Below are 16,204 nucleotides of genomic sequence, written 5' to 3' on the forward strand. Positions count from 1 at the left end.
AGCAGTTTCCACAAAAAGTGTTTGCCGGGAACTGCACAAAGCCGGATTTCAAGATTTTTCAAGATATATATTTCAAGATATGTATGTATGTATGTATGTATGTATGTGTTTGTGTGTCTGTGTTTGTCCCCCCACGATTGCTTGTCAACCGATGCTGGTGTGTTTACATCCCCTTAACTTAGCGGTTCGGCAAAAGAGACCAATAGAATAAGTACTAGGCTTACAAAGAATAAGTCCTGGGGTCAATTTTTTTTTCAACTAAAGGCGGTGCTCCAGCATGGCCACAGCCAAATGACTGAAACAAATAAAAGAATAAAAGAATAATCCTTTTGATACCAACCTGCCTGAGACAGCCCTAAGTTATATGATACAAACTTCCCGTTTTCAGGTAATCTAAATTAAAATCTTCCATTAAAATTTCATGCTAATTTATGTTCCAGACACCAGTTTAGTTCTGATAAAGTAATCTTATTAATTTATCATAATTTTTAAAATTAATTGAAATATGGACAATGTCTTTCAAAAAAAATTTAGTAACTTTGTTATTTTAAGATGGCGCTTGGAATATGAATTGCTTCAAATTTTGGTACAAGACCAGCTATTCTAGGGAGAGGGCGTTGGTCAATTAGATTGATCCATTATTTGATTAGCGCTTATTTTATCAACTCTGGAAGGATGAAAGGCAAAATGGACCTTGGAATTCAAATGCTGCCAAATGAAATTTTCATGAAAGGTTTTAATTTAGATCATTTAAAAATGGGAAGTTTGTGTCACAGAACCATGGATGACACACTGGATGGGTCATACCAAGAAAAAAGCAATACAGCTTGAATTAGACTATCAGGCTAAAGAGGAGCTTCTATGCAGTTGCACAACTAGCAAGAAGTAGCAATAAAATTTTTCTTTAATCACACTTTACTGTATTAAAAGGAGGAAATATGAATAACTTGGTTCTAAATGGTGACATAGACATGGGCATAGTTGTGTGGTAAGAAGTTTATTTCCGAACCACATGGTTCCAGGATCAGTCCCACTGCGTGGCACCTTGGGCAAGTGTCTTCTACTATAGAATCTGGTCAACCAAAGCCTTGTGAGTGGATTTGGTAGACAGAAACTGAAAAAAAGGTGGCGAGCTGACAGAAACGTTAGCACGCCAAGCGAAATGCTTAGCAGTATTTTGTCTGCCATTACATTCTGAGTTCAAATGCCGCCAAGGTAGACTTTGCCTTTCATCCTTTCAGGGTCGATAAATTAAGTACCAGTTGTGCCCTGGGGTCAATGTAATCGACTAAATCCCTTTGTCTGTCCTTGCTTGTCCCCTCTATGTTTAGCCCCTTGTGGGCAATAACGAAATAAGAAACTGAAAAAAACTTGTCATATGTGTATGTGTGTGTGTGGGCATGCATGTATGTTTGTGCATGCATGTATGTGTGTGCATGCGTGAGTGTGTGTGTCTGTGTGTGCACGTGAGTGCACATGTATGTGTGTCATTTTTGTTTGTGTATGTCACCACACACACTGCTTGATAACCAGAGTTGGTTTATTTACATTCTCTGTAAAAATTATCAAAAAGAAAGTCAAAGTAGAATATTATCTTATTACAGAAAGATACCCTAAAATACCAAATCACCTTTCTCTCCCTCTCTCTCTCCTTCACACACACAAACACTCTCTCTCTCTCTCTCTCTCTCCTCTGTTCAAACCCTCTACAAGAATTAGATCAATATATTTGTTTAGAAATGGATAAAACAGATACAACATCAACATAATATAGCTATGAAAAATAGTTTTTTCTTTTTATTTTTTCATTTCGTCTTATTTCTCTTCTTAAATATATCACAGAGAAAATTTAGGATAATATAAATATCACTGAACATAATGACAAAACTAAGATGGCTGACGTGCAAATAGTGGATATCAGAGTAAGCAGAAATAATGGGATTTCAACATACTAAATTGGAATTTGAGAATTAAAAAAATGCAATTTCAGGAAAACTGTAAGATAATGTCAGCATTATATATTTAGCTGTGTAACCTTGGTGTCTCATTGGCCAACAGTTTTTTTTTTTTGGGGGGGGGGGTTATCAAACAGAACATGTCGAACTGTCTCTGTGGACAAGTAATAATAATAATAATAATAATAATAATAATGTTAAAACAACAGATGATGACGATGATGATGATAATGATTAATAATAATAATAATGATAATATTTTTAAAATGTAATAAACTAATAATGACAATAATAATGAGTATTATTATTATAATTATAATGATAATAATAATTTTATATATCTTGCCAAAAACATATCTTTATAGTTAATAAAGAATATATTTCCATTATTATTATAGCTTATTATTATTATCATCATCATAATCATCATCATTATTATTATTATTATTATTATTATTATTATTATTATTATTATTATTATTATTATTATAATTATTATTATCATTATTATGAATATTAGTTCTTTACATTGAGGTTTTTGCCAAAGGCTTCATGTTTGATTAAGAAACCATTATTGTTCTTGTCAATAACATGATTATCATATTATTATTATTGTTGTCATTATCATCATCAGCATCATAATAATAATTACAATAACAATAATAATAACAGCAACAACAATAATAATATAATCATCACTATCATTGTCCTCATCATTATTATTATTCCTATGACTGCTGCTGCTGCTGCTGCTGCTGCTACTACGTTCTCTCACTTTTGTTGCTGTTATCAAAGATGGTATCGTGAACGTGATCTTTATCGCTATTTAGTTAGCAGTAGAGCTTCCTTTTCCGACTGTCAGATGCCACCATCCACCAAAGGCCTAACGAAATTACGATCCACACCTTGTGTTTGACTACAGTGAAAAAAACCAGTCATGTGTCCTTGCGAATTAAATGAAGTGAGTAGAACTGTTGATGAAATTGCCTCGACGAAAATAAGCAAAAAAAAAAAAAAAAAAAAAAAAAAAAAACAAGCAAAAAAAAAAAACTATCCGCAAAATGTGAAAAGACAAAAAAAAAGTAACAAAAATAAAAACACAGAGTGTGAATAAAAATACATCAAACATTCGGTTGTACATGCAAACGCCAGCAACTCAATAACAAGCATTAATTTAAGTCTCCTGGTCTCTATGTTAATTAATTAGTCAACAACTGATGAGAGCTAAATATACAAGCATGATGTCAACATGGCCTAGTTAATGGCTGATTAAACCAACTTCCTCCAGATCTATACAAAAATAAATTTTTTTTAAATTTTGCATGTTTCCGAGAGTTTTTGAGAGGATGTTATCCTCTTTAAAGCTGTTGTAACAAACTAAAGTGGAATAATGAACAAATGAACAAATTCTATCCAGCAACACTTCTCACCCCCACCACACACACACACGCACACGCACACACACACGCACACACAGCTCAAATAAACCTCCACCGCTAAAATTAAGCAATTTACTTTATCTTGATGAATGTATTAACCAAATAACCTTGGTTAATGCTTCCCCTCCTAGCTGAAGGGGCTTTTGTCTTGCAAGTGACTTGGTGACCCTGTTGGTGCTGGTGCCACATAAAAATCACTTGTGCCGGTGCCATAAAAAAAACACCCACACCAGTGTCACATAAAGGGCACTTATACTGGTGCCACATAAGCAGCAGCCTTGCCAGTCCACATAAAAGGCACATGTGCCAGTGCCACGAAGAAACCATCCACTCCAGTAGTGTGTACAAAGCACACACGCTGGTGCCACATTTAAAGCATTCAAGCTTGTGTCACATAAAAAGCACCCATGCCAGTGTCACGTCCGTAGCCCCTGCACTGATGCCACATAGAATGCACTTGTGTTGGTATCATGTAAAAAGGACCCAGTACACTCAGTAAAGTGGTTGGCATTAGGAAGGGCATCCGGCAGTAGAAACCATGCCAGAACAGACAACTGGAATCTGGTGCAGCTCTCCAACTCACCAGACAATTGTTAAACCATCCGACCCATGCCAGCATGGAAAATGAAAGATAAATGATGATGATGGTGGTGGTGGTGGTGGTGGTGATAATGATGATGGCCGCAGTCAAATGACTGAAACAAGTAAAAGAGTAAAGAGTATTAAATGATGATGATGTCGATGATGATGATGATGATGTAAACATACAAAGCTTGAGAGTCCAACATGAGATTCAACAACCGAGATGAAGCTGAACAATGGTTTCAGTCATTCCTCATAGAAAGCTCAAGCAAGACGCATTACTACCGCTATGCTCTTCATCTCAGTCAGCATAGATCTAAGTCGGTGCCATTATGGTTCCTTAATTGAGAGAGAGGATACTTACAAAAGAAAAGAAATAAAATTTAAAAAACCTCTGGCTATTTAGAATAATTGATTACAAGCTAATTATGGTGCTGTCCTCTATGTGACCACATGACTTGCAGGAAATATCAGAGAAATCTATTGAAATTTCACATTACGATGTTACAATCAAGAAGAATACACCGGAGAATTCAGACCTAGATACACTACGTCTGAATGGTCACAATTAGATTGTCTTTGATCGCTGATTTGATCAGAGATCAGGAGCTGAACAACAACAATTAAATAACATCGTCAAATATGTATGTATATTAAACATCTTTGACCTCCAATACAAAGTGGAAGTGACTTTTATAAATATAACATCATTTTATATGAGTGACTACTAAGATTAATTAAACTGAGTTAATTACCATTTTATAGAGTATTTTTATAAACATAAAACAGCATTCCTTACAATTTCCATAGACATTCATTTACACATTTAATGCAAATAACACTTTGTGCTAACGAGGGAGCCTATGTACACTTAGATTAATTAAACTGACTTAATTAACATTTTAGAGTGTATTTTATAAACATAAAATACAATGTTGTTAAATATGTATTTTTTCTTTTTGTATTTTTTTTTTACTTGTTTCAGTCATTAGACTGTAGCCATGCTGGGGCAACACCTCGCAGAATTTTTAGTAGAATGAATCAACCCCAGCAATTTTTTTTAAGGCTTGGTAATTATTCTATCAATCAATTTTTAATAACATTGCTCCAGTGTATAATAATGCTCTAAAAGATAGTGGATTTAGAAAAAAGAGCATTTTTTGATTGCCTTGATAACTGACAAGATGCCAGAGCAGTTTTCCACCCCGACATCCGAAACTCGGAGTCTTATTATGGCAACCAAATAATTGTCACATATTATATTTACAGATAAATTTCTCTATTTACATAATATCGAGGTCTCTTTCATTCTTTTGTTGTCTTACCATTACTATTAATATATAAATAAATATATATATATATATATATATATATATATATATATATATATATATATATATATATATATATATATATATGTATGTATGTATGTATGTACGTATTTGTTATTTGTGTCTGTGTTTGTCCCCACCACCATCGCTTGATAACCAATGTTGGTGTGTTTATGTCCCTATAACTTAGCAGTTTGGCAAAAAGAGACAGATAGAATAAGTACTAGGCTTACAAAGAATAAATCCTGAGGTCGATTTGTTCGACTGAAGGCAATGCTCCAGCATGACCACAGTCAAAGGACTAAAACAAGTAAAAGAATAAAAGAATACATCTAAAATAAAATATTTTCAGAAGCCCTTAAAATACTTTTGTGGATCCTAAATTTACTATTTTGTTACATGGACCCCAAAAATATTTCATGGACCCTCAGGGGCCGTATTTGGAGCCTGGCTAAGAACCACCGATTTGGACCATCAACACTTTAGTGTTTCTGCATACCACTACACATTATGCGACAATATCAGTAGCAACAGAATCTTTATTCTCTGAAATAGAAAGATTATTAAAACAGGAGACAGGTCTATGAATAAAACATGATCCTTGAATATGTGGTTAAAATAAACATTAAAAAATTTTAAAAAACAGAAGAAAATATCTAAGAAGTATCCCATTAAACTGCTCAAAGACCTGCACGATAGTTTAATTAACTTAATTGGGGAAGGTTAGTATAGAAGTGGAAAGAAGTTAAATGAAGATTGAACCAAGACACTGTTACACATTTAGCATTTGAACCGAACTTCTTAGAGGAAGATTTCTCTAATGAAGATTCATCAACTCAACATTCCTGCCATTTTATATCTTAATTCACAAATAATTTGAATTATGGGAAAAGAACATGAACCCTCATGAGAAAATAAATGAAGAGACCTGCAAAGGGTTAAAGCTAACAAACAGCAACAACCCCATCCAAGAGTATTAGATTCTTCTGGGAAGGTGTCTTGGCTCCTAAGACAAAAGCAACAGGTGGGGACCTGCTTTCCACGTTGCATCCAGCTTCAGATTGAAATATGTAAGTGGACCCAAAGGGGGACACACATTTTCCCAGAGAGAGTAATGGCAATATTACTCTCTTTTACTCTTTTACTCTTTTACTTGTTTCAGTCATTTGACTGCGGCCATGCTGGGGCACCGCCTTTAGTCGAGCAACTCGACCCTAGGACTTATTCTTTGTAAGCCTAGTACTTATTCTATCGGTCTCTTTTTGCCGAACCGCCAAGCTATGGGGACGCAAACACACCAGCATCGGTCGTCAAGCGAAGCTGGAGGGACAAACACAGACACACAAACATATACATATATATATATATACATATATACGACGGGCTTCTTTCAGTTTCCGTCTACCAAATCCACTCACAAGGCTTTGGTCGGCCCGAGGCTATAGTAGAAGACACTTGCCCAAGGTGCCACGCAGTGGGACTGAACCCAGAACCATGTGGTTGGTAAGCAAGCTACTTACCACACAGCCACTCCTATATATTCTTTCTAATCAAGAGTGCAATGCCCTAGGTAGACAGATATGATATTTCTCACCAGCTGAAGGAAACCGAATATCAGGACATGGTCAACAAGGCCCTTGTCAAGGGATGGCACTGTGGCCTTATTCCTTATTTAAGTTGATTGCATTGGGCTTTTCAGCTAGACTGCTGCATTATTTCTTGCAGAAGATTGGCCTGGAACCCAAACAACTGAATAAAGCCACCAAGGAGACAGACATGGCAGCCAAAATCCAGTTCGAGGCTGTTGTTGTTGTTGTTGAGACAGCAGGGAGAAACCTTCTGCAGACAAAAGACTATTTCAGTCCTCATGACCCAACTCTGGCAAAGTATAGAGGTTACAGGGTGTAATGCTTGTGATAACCTCCTGAAGATATGGAAAGATGTCTGACACTGTGATGGATTCAGAAGAGCTTGCAACATCTCTGAGTAGCTCCTGCAGGTTCCATATGAGGCAGAGTATTTCGCCAGTGGTTTTGTAGTAAAAACACAAGGGTGCCAAATCCAGATTTATTACAGCAGTTATAATTGTAGTTGCTGAGACAGTACATAGAGCAGGGACAAGCCTAGAAAGGCTTTGGATGAGAATGATTACACCAGACTTAATAGGGGTGGAAGGATGGGTGAAGTGAGTCAATGGCATATCAAGCCAGCATTGGAGGGATTAATAATTTGTACCCTATCAACAGGGACAGTTATGGATATGACAAGCCATTTACTGTCATCAAGTGAATCCACTTAAAACCCAATAGATACCAGATCATCGTCATCATCATCATCACTTAACATCCATTTTCCATGCCGGCATGGGTTGGATGGCTTGGCAAGAGCTGACAAGCCAGAGGGCTGCATCAGGCTTCAGTCATCTACTTTGATATGGTTTGTATGGTCGGATGCCCTTCCTAACACCAACCATTTTATCCCACTGGATGCTTCTTACTTGGTGCCAGCAGAGGTGTTTTTATATGGCACCAGCACCAGTGGTATAACTCACCACTGTATACTAGAGAAGCCTTATTAGTTCATAGTCAAGCATGTAGGACTAAGATTAATTCTTCTCTTTGCCCAATATATATATCCTTCTGATTTAGGAAAAGATCAGAATTTCTAACAGGAAATAGCATAAACTTGAAGATAGTGGAACGAGTCCAATAGAGAATGTGTTTTAGTAGAGATTTGATTAAACCATGCTATCATAGAACTACAGATATTGGTGAGGGTGACAATGATGACTAATTACAATGATAGGATAGTGGTGGTGGTAGTGGTGGTGGTAGTTGCGTAGGTGACAGAGATGGGAAAGATGATGGTGATCATGAATGTGGTGGTAGTAGTGATTAAAGTGATGATGATGATGGTGGTGGTGGTGGTGGTGGTGATAGTAGCGGTGGTAGCAGTGGTGGTGGCGGCATTGGTGCTGACTATAAAATTCAATTTAGAAGGAAAGTGACATTGCTAGGATTTCTGTGAAGTATCACATTAAAAGTTGAACACAAGCCAAATACATTGAGTAAAGTACAGAAAGTTTGTGTGCATTTAAGTGTGTATGTAAATGTGTACGCAGGTGTACACATGCGTTATGCATGCACACGCAGTGTGTGGTGTGCATATATGTTAATTGAAATCTATAAATTTATTACAAGTATCCCATTCATGCTTGCTTGGAACACTTGATAGTAAAATAGTATGTGTGTGTATATGTATATATATATATATATATATATATATATATATATATATATATATATATATATATATATATATATATATATATACATGCATATTCATACATACATATATATACATACATACATAGACATACATACATAGACATACATACACACATATATAGATGTATGCTTACACATGAATACATGCATCTTTACATACATATCTAATTATACAAATATGCCTGCAAACATATTTGCATATCTCTGTAACACATACATGCGTGTGTATGTCTTTGTATGTATGCATACTTATCTGCACACACACTCACACACACACAGAGCCTACCTAAAACACACATATATATACACACACACACACACACACACATTGCACCTACCTAAGACCAAAAAACACTAATGTAACCCTTCCCTTCTTCATAGACAATCTAAATACCTACACTGTAAATATCTATAGTGCTGAGAAACAGCTGGTTTTTAATAACGTTTTCAGCTGATATAGGAATGGAAATTGGCCAAAAGACATGTTCATAATTGATGAAAAGCTGCTTCTCAAACCAAAACCATCCACACTAACAGACTTTCTCTCTATTTCTCAGGCTCCATGTAATAAGCGCTACAAATACCTATTGACAAAAATATACATTATACAGGAGCAGTGGCCAAAGACTATATTCCATTAAATTTTAAAACTGAGACAATCTGGACTTTTATTTCTCTGCAATCGTTTATAATACTAGAATTAGTATTAACTCTTGAGATTCTTGTACAACTAGTAAATTTTTTCCCGATAGCAATAAAAGAAGTTACGGAGATGTACTTGCATAGCAAGTGACCTGATCTGAGATTGTGTGCTGGAACGAAAGCAATTGCAGCGTGGAAGGTGTTTATAAGCCATTTAAGAAACACACAAAAACCGTTAGATTCACTTCAACATTTAAACTTAAATGTTGAAGTGACAAATTAAATTTATATGTTGAAGTGAATCTAACGGTTTTTGTGTGTTTCTTAAATGGCTTATAAATAAAATAAGTCCAAACTTAATATTGGTTTCAAGTTTTGGCAGGATTACATCAACCCAGTGTATGACTGGTACTTCAATTTTGAAAGGATGAAAAGCAAAGTCGACCTCAGAGGAATTTGAACTCAGAAATAAACATTTCAAATTTCAGCACAAGGCCTGCAATTTCAGCAGAAGGGACCAAGTCGATTACATCAATCTCTGTGTTCAACTGGTGTTTATTTTATCAACTTTAAAAGGATGGATGGCTAAGTCAACCTTGCTGAATTTGAACTCAGAACATATATGTTTCAAATTTTGGCACAAGACCAGTAATTTGGGGGAAGCGATTACATCAACCCATTGTTCAATTGGTACTTATTTTATCAACCCCAAAAGAATGAAAAGCAAAATGACCTCTGGTGAAATTTGAACCCAGAACATAATAACAGACAAAATACTGCTAAGCATTTTTTTCCCAAGTGGTAACAGTTCTGCCAGCTCGCCACTTTGAGCCCAAAACTAAATATCAACAGAAAGCGTCCGGAACCATATTCACAAAGAAGCTTAAACTCAGTCCAGACAACAAGCTAGTGTTGTGTGTCATCTTTCAGGTAGAACTGGTTAAAAAAAAAAGCAGTAGCAAAATAAATATATCAACCTAAAGATAAAGATAAAAACATCATCTTACAAGATGGGGATGAATTCCTCTAGTGTTCCATTCCAGAAGATGCTCCAAGCAACCTCAAAACTGTTAAGCAGATCAGACCCCAAGAATAGAAGCAATCTGCATATCAACATAATGAATGCATGGGTAGGTTTAAAGAAAATTTAATGATAATAATGGTTTCAAATTTTGGCACAGACCAAGAATTTCGGAGGAAGGGTATAAGCCAATTACATCAACCCCAGTATTAAACTGATATTTATTTTATCAATCCCCAAAATGATGAAAGGCAAAGTCAACCTCAGCAGCATTTGAACTCAGAACGTAAAGATGGATGAAATATCTCAAAGCATTAATGATTCTGCCAGTTCGCTGCCTTAAATTTGATGTTTATAATGACATGGAGATCTTTTCTGGATTAATGACTGCTGCATCACTTGTCTTTTGAAGATTATGCTTTTGCTCGCCAAGAAACATCAAAGTCCTTACACTCCTAAGAGGTAATTGAAAAGTTTGACTTTGCTGTACATTTGAGGTAAGTAAACATCACATGACCAGCAGCTGCCGAAAGAAACGCCATTAGGGATTGCTTTGATATGTGGCATAATGTTGTTGTTAAAGCAATGTGAAGAGTCATTCATAGAAAGGAGGAGTACCTTGGGATCTAAAAGAGTATTACTAATATTGAATATAATTCCATATTTCAACATATTCTTGGGACATTCTTGGTCAACCATCGGACAAATACAAACATAATACATTTAACATGAGTGGTATCAAATTGTTCCCAGACTAGTTCTGTAGCATGCCAACAGATGGTAGCACATGGTTGTATGCACATTGAGAGCTAGGAGTGACCTTCATGAGGCAGTGTGTCAAGTGACATCACAGTGTTTGCTTCGCAAGTTGTGAAATTTGTGTTTTTTGTGATCACGTGTCTGCAGTAGTCTGTGATTTTGTCATGGACAGGAACAAAGAGCCAACATGAAATTTTACGTTAAACTTCAGAAGTCTGCTACAGAGACATTGAGCATGCTTCGGCAAGCTTACGCTGATGAGGCAATGGGTCATACGATGAGGCTGGGTCGAGTTTATTGCTATAAACCGAACTCAATTGTCAGGATCAATTTCCAATGGAATCCCACAAGACAAAAGAAGACGTGGCCGACCAAAGGAAACGTGGCGGGGAACAATAACTAAAGATCTTAAAAACAGAGGGTTAACAATGGAACAAGCTGTTAAGGACGCTTTTAGTGTTAGAAGGTGGAATGATCTTGCTGTCACCTCAAGTGCCACAAGGCACAATGAGAACCGAAGGAATGAATGAATGAATGAATGAATGAATGAATGAATGAATGAATGAATTATATTTTTATAACTCAATCTTATTAGGAACTGTATTTAAAAAAATTGTTAAAATATTTTGTACATTGTAGAAATATAACCAATTTAATGCAGATAAATTTTAACAACGAAAATCTTATGTGAACTCCCAAGGGTGATTTGGACCCCAATAGAGTTTTAAAAATGACTGAGCAAATTATCAACTTACCTCATAATGCAACATGAAGTTCTTATCTTTAATATCGCTGTAATGAGAGAAAAGTATAAAATAGTTAAAAAGGTAAACATGAGAGCAGAATATGTACTGCTTAACTGCAGCGATCATCATCATCACCATTATCAGCATCATCTTCATCATTGATTTTTAATGCCCACTCTTTTTTTCATGCTTGCATGAGTTGGATGCAATTATGCTGAGATAGATCTCCTAGTCAGATGCTCTTCTTGTCACAATACTTCACCTGTTTCCAAATAAGGTCATATAATATTTCCCATGACTAGAATTTGTTTTCACAGAAAACTAGGAATAAGATATATTACTTACATAACAGAGACCATCTGTGTACAACTACCATGCAATATCAAGAGACAGAGACAGTGATACACATAAACATATATACACAACATTCGACCATGGTCGTTGCCAGTGCCACCAGACTGACGCTTGTGCAGGTAGCATGTAAAAACACTTTTTGAGCGTGGTCGTTGCCAGAACCGCCTGATTGGCCCTCATGCTGGTGGCACCTAAAAGCACTCACTACACTCTCAGATTTGTTAGCGTTAGGAAGGGCATCCAGCTGTAGAAACTTTGCCAGATCAGATTGAGCCTGGTGCAGCCTCTGGATCACCAGTCTTCAGTCAAACCGTCCAACCCATGCCAGCATGGAAAGTGGATGTTAAACGATGGTGATGATGATGATGATGAGGATGATATCAACAAAGGCACACAGCTTAGTGGTTAGAGTATTCAGCTCATGATTGTAGGGCTGAGTTCGATTACCAGCGGCACATTGAGTCCTTGAGCAAGACACTTTATTTCACATTGCTCCAGCCCACTCAGCTGGCAAAAATGAGTAGTACCTGTATTTCAAAAGAGCCAGCCTTGTCACACCTGTACCATGCTGAATCTCCCTGAGAACAACCTTAAGGATATGCATGTCTGTGGAGTACTCAGCCACCTGCACATTCATTCCACGAGCAAGTTGTTCTATAGACCAGATGAACTGGAACCCTTATCATCATGACCGACAGAGTGCCAGATATAATTCAACATGGAATTTTACCATTCTTCAATGGCAAATTGTCAACAAACTGACTCAGTTCATTACCCTATTGCAGCCAGTGAACAAACATGTTTGTCATCTTTTTTTTCTTTTTGATAATGTATCTGGTTTTTCATGAAATTATAAAGTTCCAAGAACCAGAAGCTTGATAAAAAAGAAATTTAAAGAATAAAAAGAATATTTCCAGGGTATATTTTATTATTTTCTATTTTTTTTTATTTGCTACAATAATAATAACAATAATCGTTATTAATATTATCATTATTATCATCATCATCTTTATCATCATTATTATTTGTAAGTTGTTTCAAAACAGTTGAACATATTTTCCACAGAATTAGATAAATATATTTCTTCTTTTTTTTTTCTCTCTCTCTCTCTCTCTCTCCTTGGAAAAAAATTAACAAATTAGTTTATAGAAATTAAGAAAACAAAAATAGTTTGTACACAAATAGCTGGTAATTCAAATTAGTAGTGTTTATTTGTATACTGGACTTAGTATTTTTTTTGTTGTTCTATCCCTCCTATTTTGCATAGGTTTGTGTTAAGTTTTTTGTAAATTCATTTTTACCTTTTAACTTCTTGTTTTGATCTTAGCTTTAAATAGGAATAAAAAAGAGGTATTAACATTAGCATAGAAAAATGTCTGGAAAATTTACCATTCCATGTAAAAAATAGTAGACAATATTACGAATAATTACTGTTTTAACATACTAGCATATACATACACAAGTAACCACATACATACATGCTCGTGTAAACACATACTGACACACAAACATGTATGTAGATACGTATATATACGCATATGCTGAGAGGGTTCTTCCTTGGGACTTCAGCAAAGGTCTTCGCAGACCATCATGGGTGCTCCCAAACCACCATCCCTATGAAAGAGAAGGGAAACTCTTGCTATCAAAACCCTGTTCTATACCTAAAATGGTCTATTGGAAATGATACCATACTATTCTGGGCATAGACCAGTAAGGTAGGCTAAGCCTGATATTTTCAATTTGGTCTACAATCACTTTGACATTTGACAGGTGGTCCATTGTGTACCTGCACAGGCAATGTGGATTTGATGGAGGCTGGGAGTAAATCTATAGCACATTTGACCACAGTAAACAAATTATTTCTGCAGGCTTAGGAGAAGGCTGTGTGGTAAGTAGCTTGCTTACGAACCACATGGTTCCAGGTTCAGTCCCACTGCGCGGCACCTTGGGCAAGTGTCTTCTACTATAGCCTCGGGCTGACCAAAGCCTTGTGAGTGGATTTGGTACACGGAAACTGCAAGAAGCCAGTCGTATATATGTATATGTATATATATATATATATATATATGTATATATATGTGTGTGTGTGTGTGTGTGTGTGTGTGTGTTTGTGTTTGTGCCCCCAACATCGCTTGACAACCGACGGTGGTTTGTTTATGTCCCAGTAACTTGGCGGTTCGGCAATAGAGACTGATAGATGAAGTACTAGGCTTATAAAGAATAAGTCCTGGGGTCTATTTGCTCGACTAAAGGTGGTGCTCCAGCAAGGCCACAGTCAAATGACTGAAACAAGTAAAAGGTCAAAGATGAAGAAGAAGGAAGCTAAAACCCTTCAAATCAGAGCCCCAGCATGGCCACAGTCCAAAGACTGAAATAAGTAAAAGATCAAAGATGAAGAAGAAGAAGGCTAACAACTTTCAAGGTGCTGCCACAGCATGGTCACAGTCCAATGACTGAATCAAGTAAAAGTTCAAAGATACATTTTTACTACAAACAGTTGAAGCCACAGTTTTTTTTTTTTACTCAGAAAATTGATGTAAAAAAAAACTACATGTGGTTTCTCTTCCAAACTCTGGGTTTAAAATTCACAGCATGCACTCAACGGATACACCGATGCAATTTCATTAATATATAGGTTGAGCTGATATATATATGAATATAGAATCGTTAATTAATGGGTGTTGATGATGTTTTGTGCAAAAACAAAATTAAATGCATGTGAAACATCCGTACACAGTTCTCTATTGGCCAGTCATAATCTTAACAGCTATTGGATGTTGTTTATGATATTATCAACCAATGAGGAATGGCAATTTAAAAACACCAGTTGTTCTGTTGCTCTCAGGCATAGATCTTAGAAACATATTAGTGTGTTACCTGTGGTCCCTGGACTATGCTAGACTGTATTCTCAATGGCTGGGATTGTTTTAATTTACTTTACATTTCAACATAACTGCAAGTAATGTTGTAAACAGTATTTATAGAAAACAGCATGTGACCTAGACAAGGCTTAGATCAAAGGTTGCAGCCATAATATTATAAAATATTATAAACACAAACAGGACGCAGAATTTATCTACTGATGTAAATTATATATAAGAGGCACAGATGTGGCTGTGAAGCACAGGTGTGACTGTGAGGCACAGGTATGGCTGTGTGGTAAGAAGTTTACTTCCCAGTCTCATGGTTCTAGGTTCTGTCCCAGTGAGTATATGTTTGAATATGTTTGTACCTCCTTGTCTTAACAACACATGGGGCTTGTAAAACAATTGTCCTTGTCAGACAAACAGTAACATTCACTTCCAGTCTTCTACAAGAACTTGTGTCTGGGAACAGGTAAAGGTTGGCAACAGGAAAGACATCCAGTTGGAGGAAATCTGCCTCAATAAACTCCACTGACCCATGCAAGCATAGAAAAGTGGAGATTAAAATGAAGATGATGTATCATCATCATCATTGTCATTTAATGTCTGCTTTCCATGCTGGCATGGGTTGGACAGTTTCACTGAGGACTGGCGAAAGCCGCACTAGACTCCAATCTGATCTGGCAGAGTTTCTACAGCTGGATGCCCTTCCTAATGACGACCACTCCAAGAGTGTAGTGAGTGCTTTTTACATGCCATCGGCATGAGAGCCAGTCCGGTGGTACTGGCAACGGCCATGCTCAACTAGTGTATTTTATGTGCCACCTGCACAGGAGTCAGCCAATGTTTTGTTCACATGCCACCAGCACAAGTGCCAGTAAGGCGAAACTGGAAACAATCGCGCTCAAATCGTGCCACCGGCATGGGAGCAAGACTGCTGTTCTCGCAGTGATCCTGCTCGGATGCTGATGTTAGCGCTCCACTGGCACGGGTGCCAGTCATCAAATTTGGTTCAGTTTCGATCTCACTTGCCCCAACAGATCTTCGCAATCTGACTTTAGTTTGTGAACACCTGTTGATGATGATTATGATAATGATACTCATGTGTGTGTGTGTGTGTGTGTGAGTGTGTGTGCATGTGTGTGTATGTATGTGGGCACATGTATTTACAAGCACACACACACACACACACACACACACACACACACACACACACACACACAC

The 16,204-nt window shown here is 36.7% G+C and overlaps 1 protein-coding gene across 1 annotated transcript in view; it reads right to left on the minus strand.

The window, feature by feature from the left end:
- LOC106868227 (polyribonucleotide nucleotidyltransferase 1, mitochondrial) overlaps window positions 1-16,204 on the minus strand; it is a 208,537-nt gene that overhangs the window by 42,369 nt on the left and 149,964 nt on the right. The window contains exon 15 of the mRNA XM_014913393.2: window positions 11,772-11,808. Coding sequence (XP_014768879.1) covers window positions 11,772-11,808 — 37 coding nt within the window. The remainder of the gene's footprint in view (window positions 1-11,771; window positions 11,809-16,204) is intronic.

This window comes from Octopus bimaculoides, chromosome 4 (genome assembly GCF_001194135.2).
Source record: "Octopus bimaculoides isolate UCB-OBI-ISO-001 chromosome 4, ASM119413v2, whole genome shotgun sequence".
Lineage (NCBI taxonomy): Eukaryota > Metazoa > Mollusca > Cephalopoda > Octopoda > Octopodidae > Octopus > Octopus bimaculoides.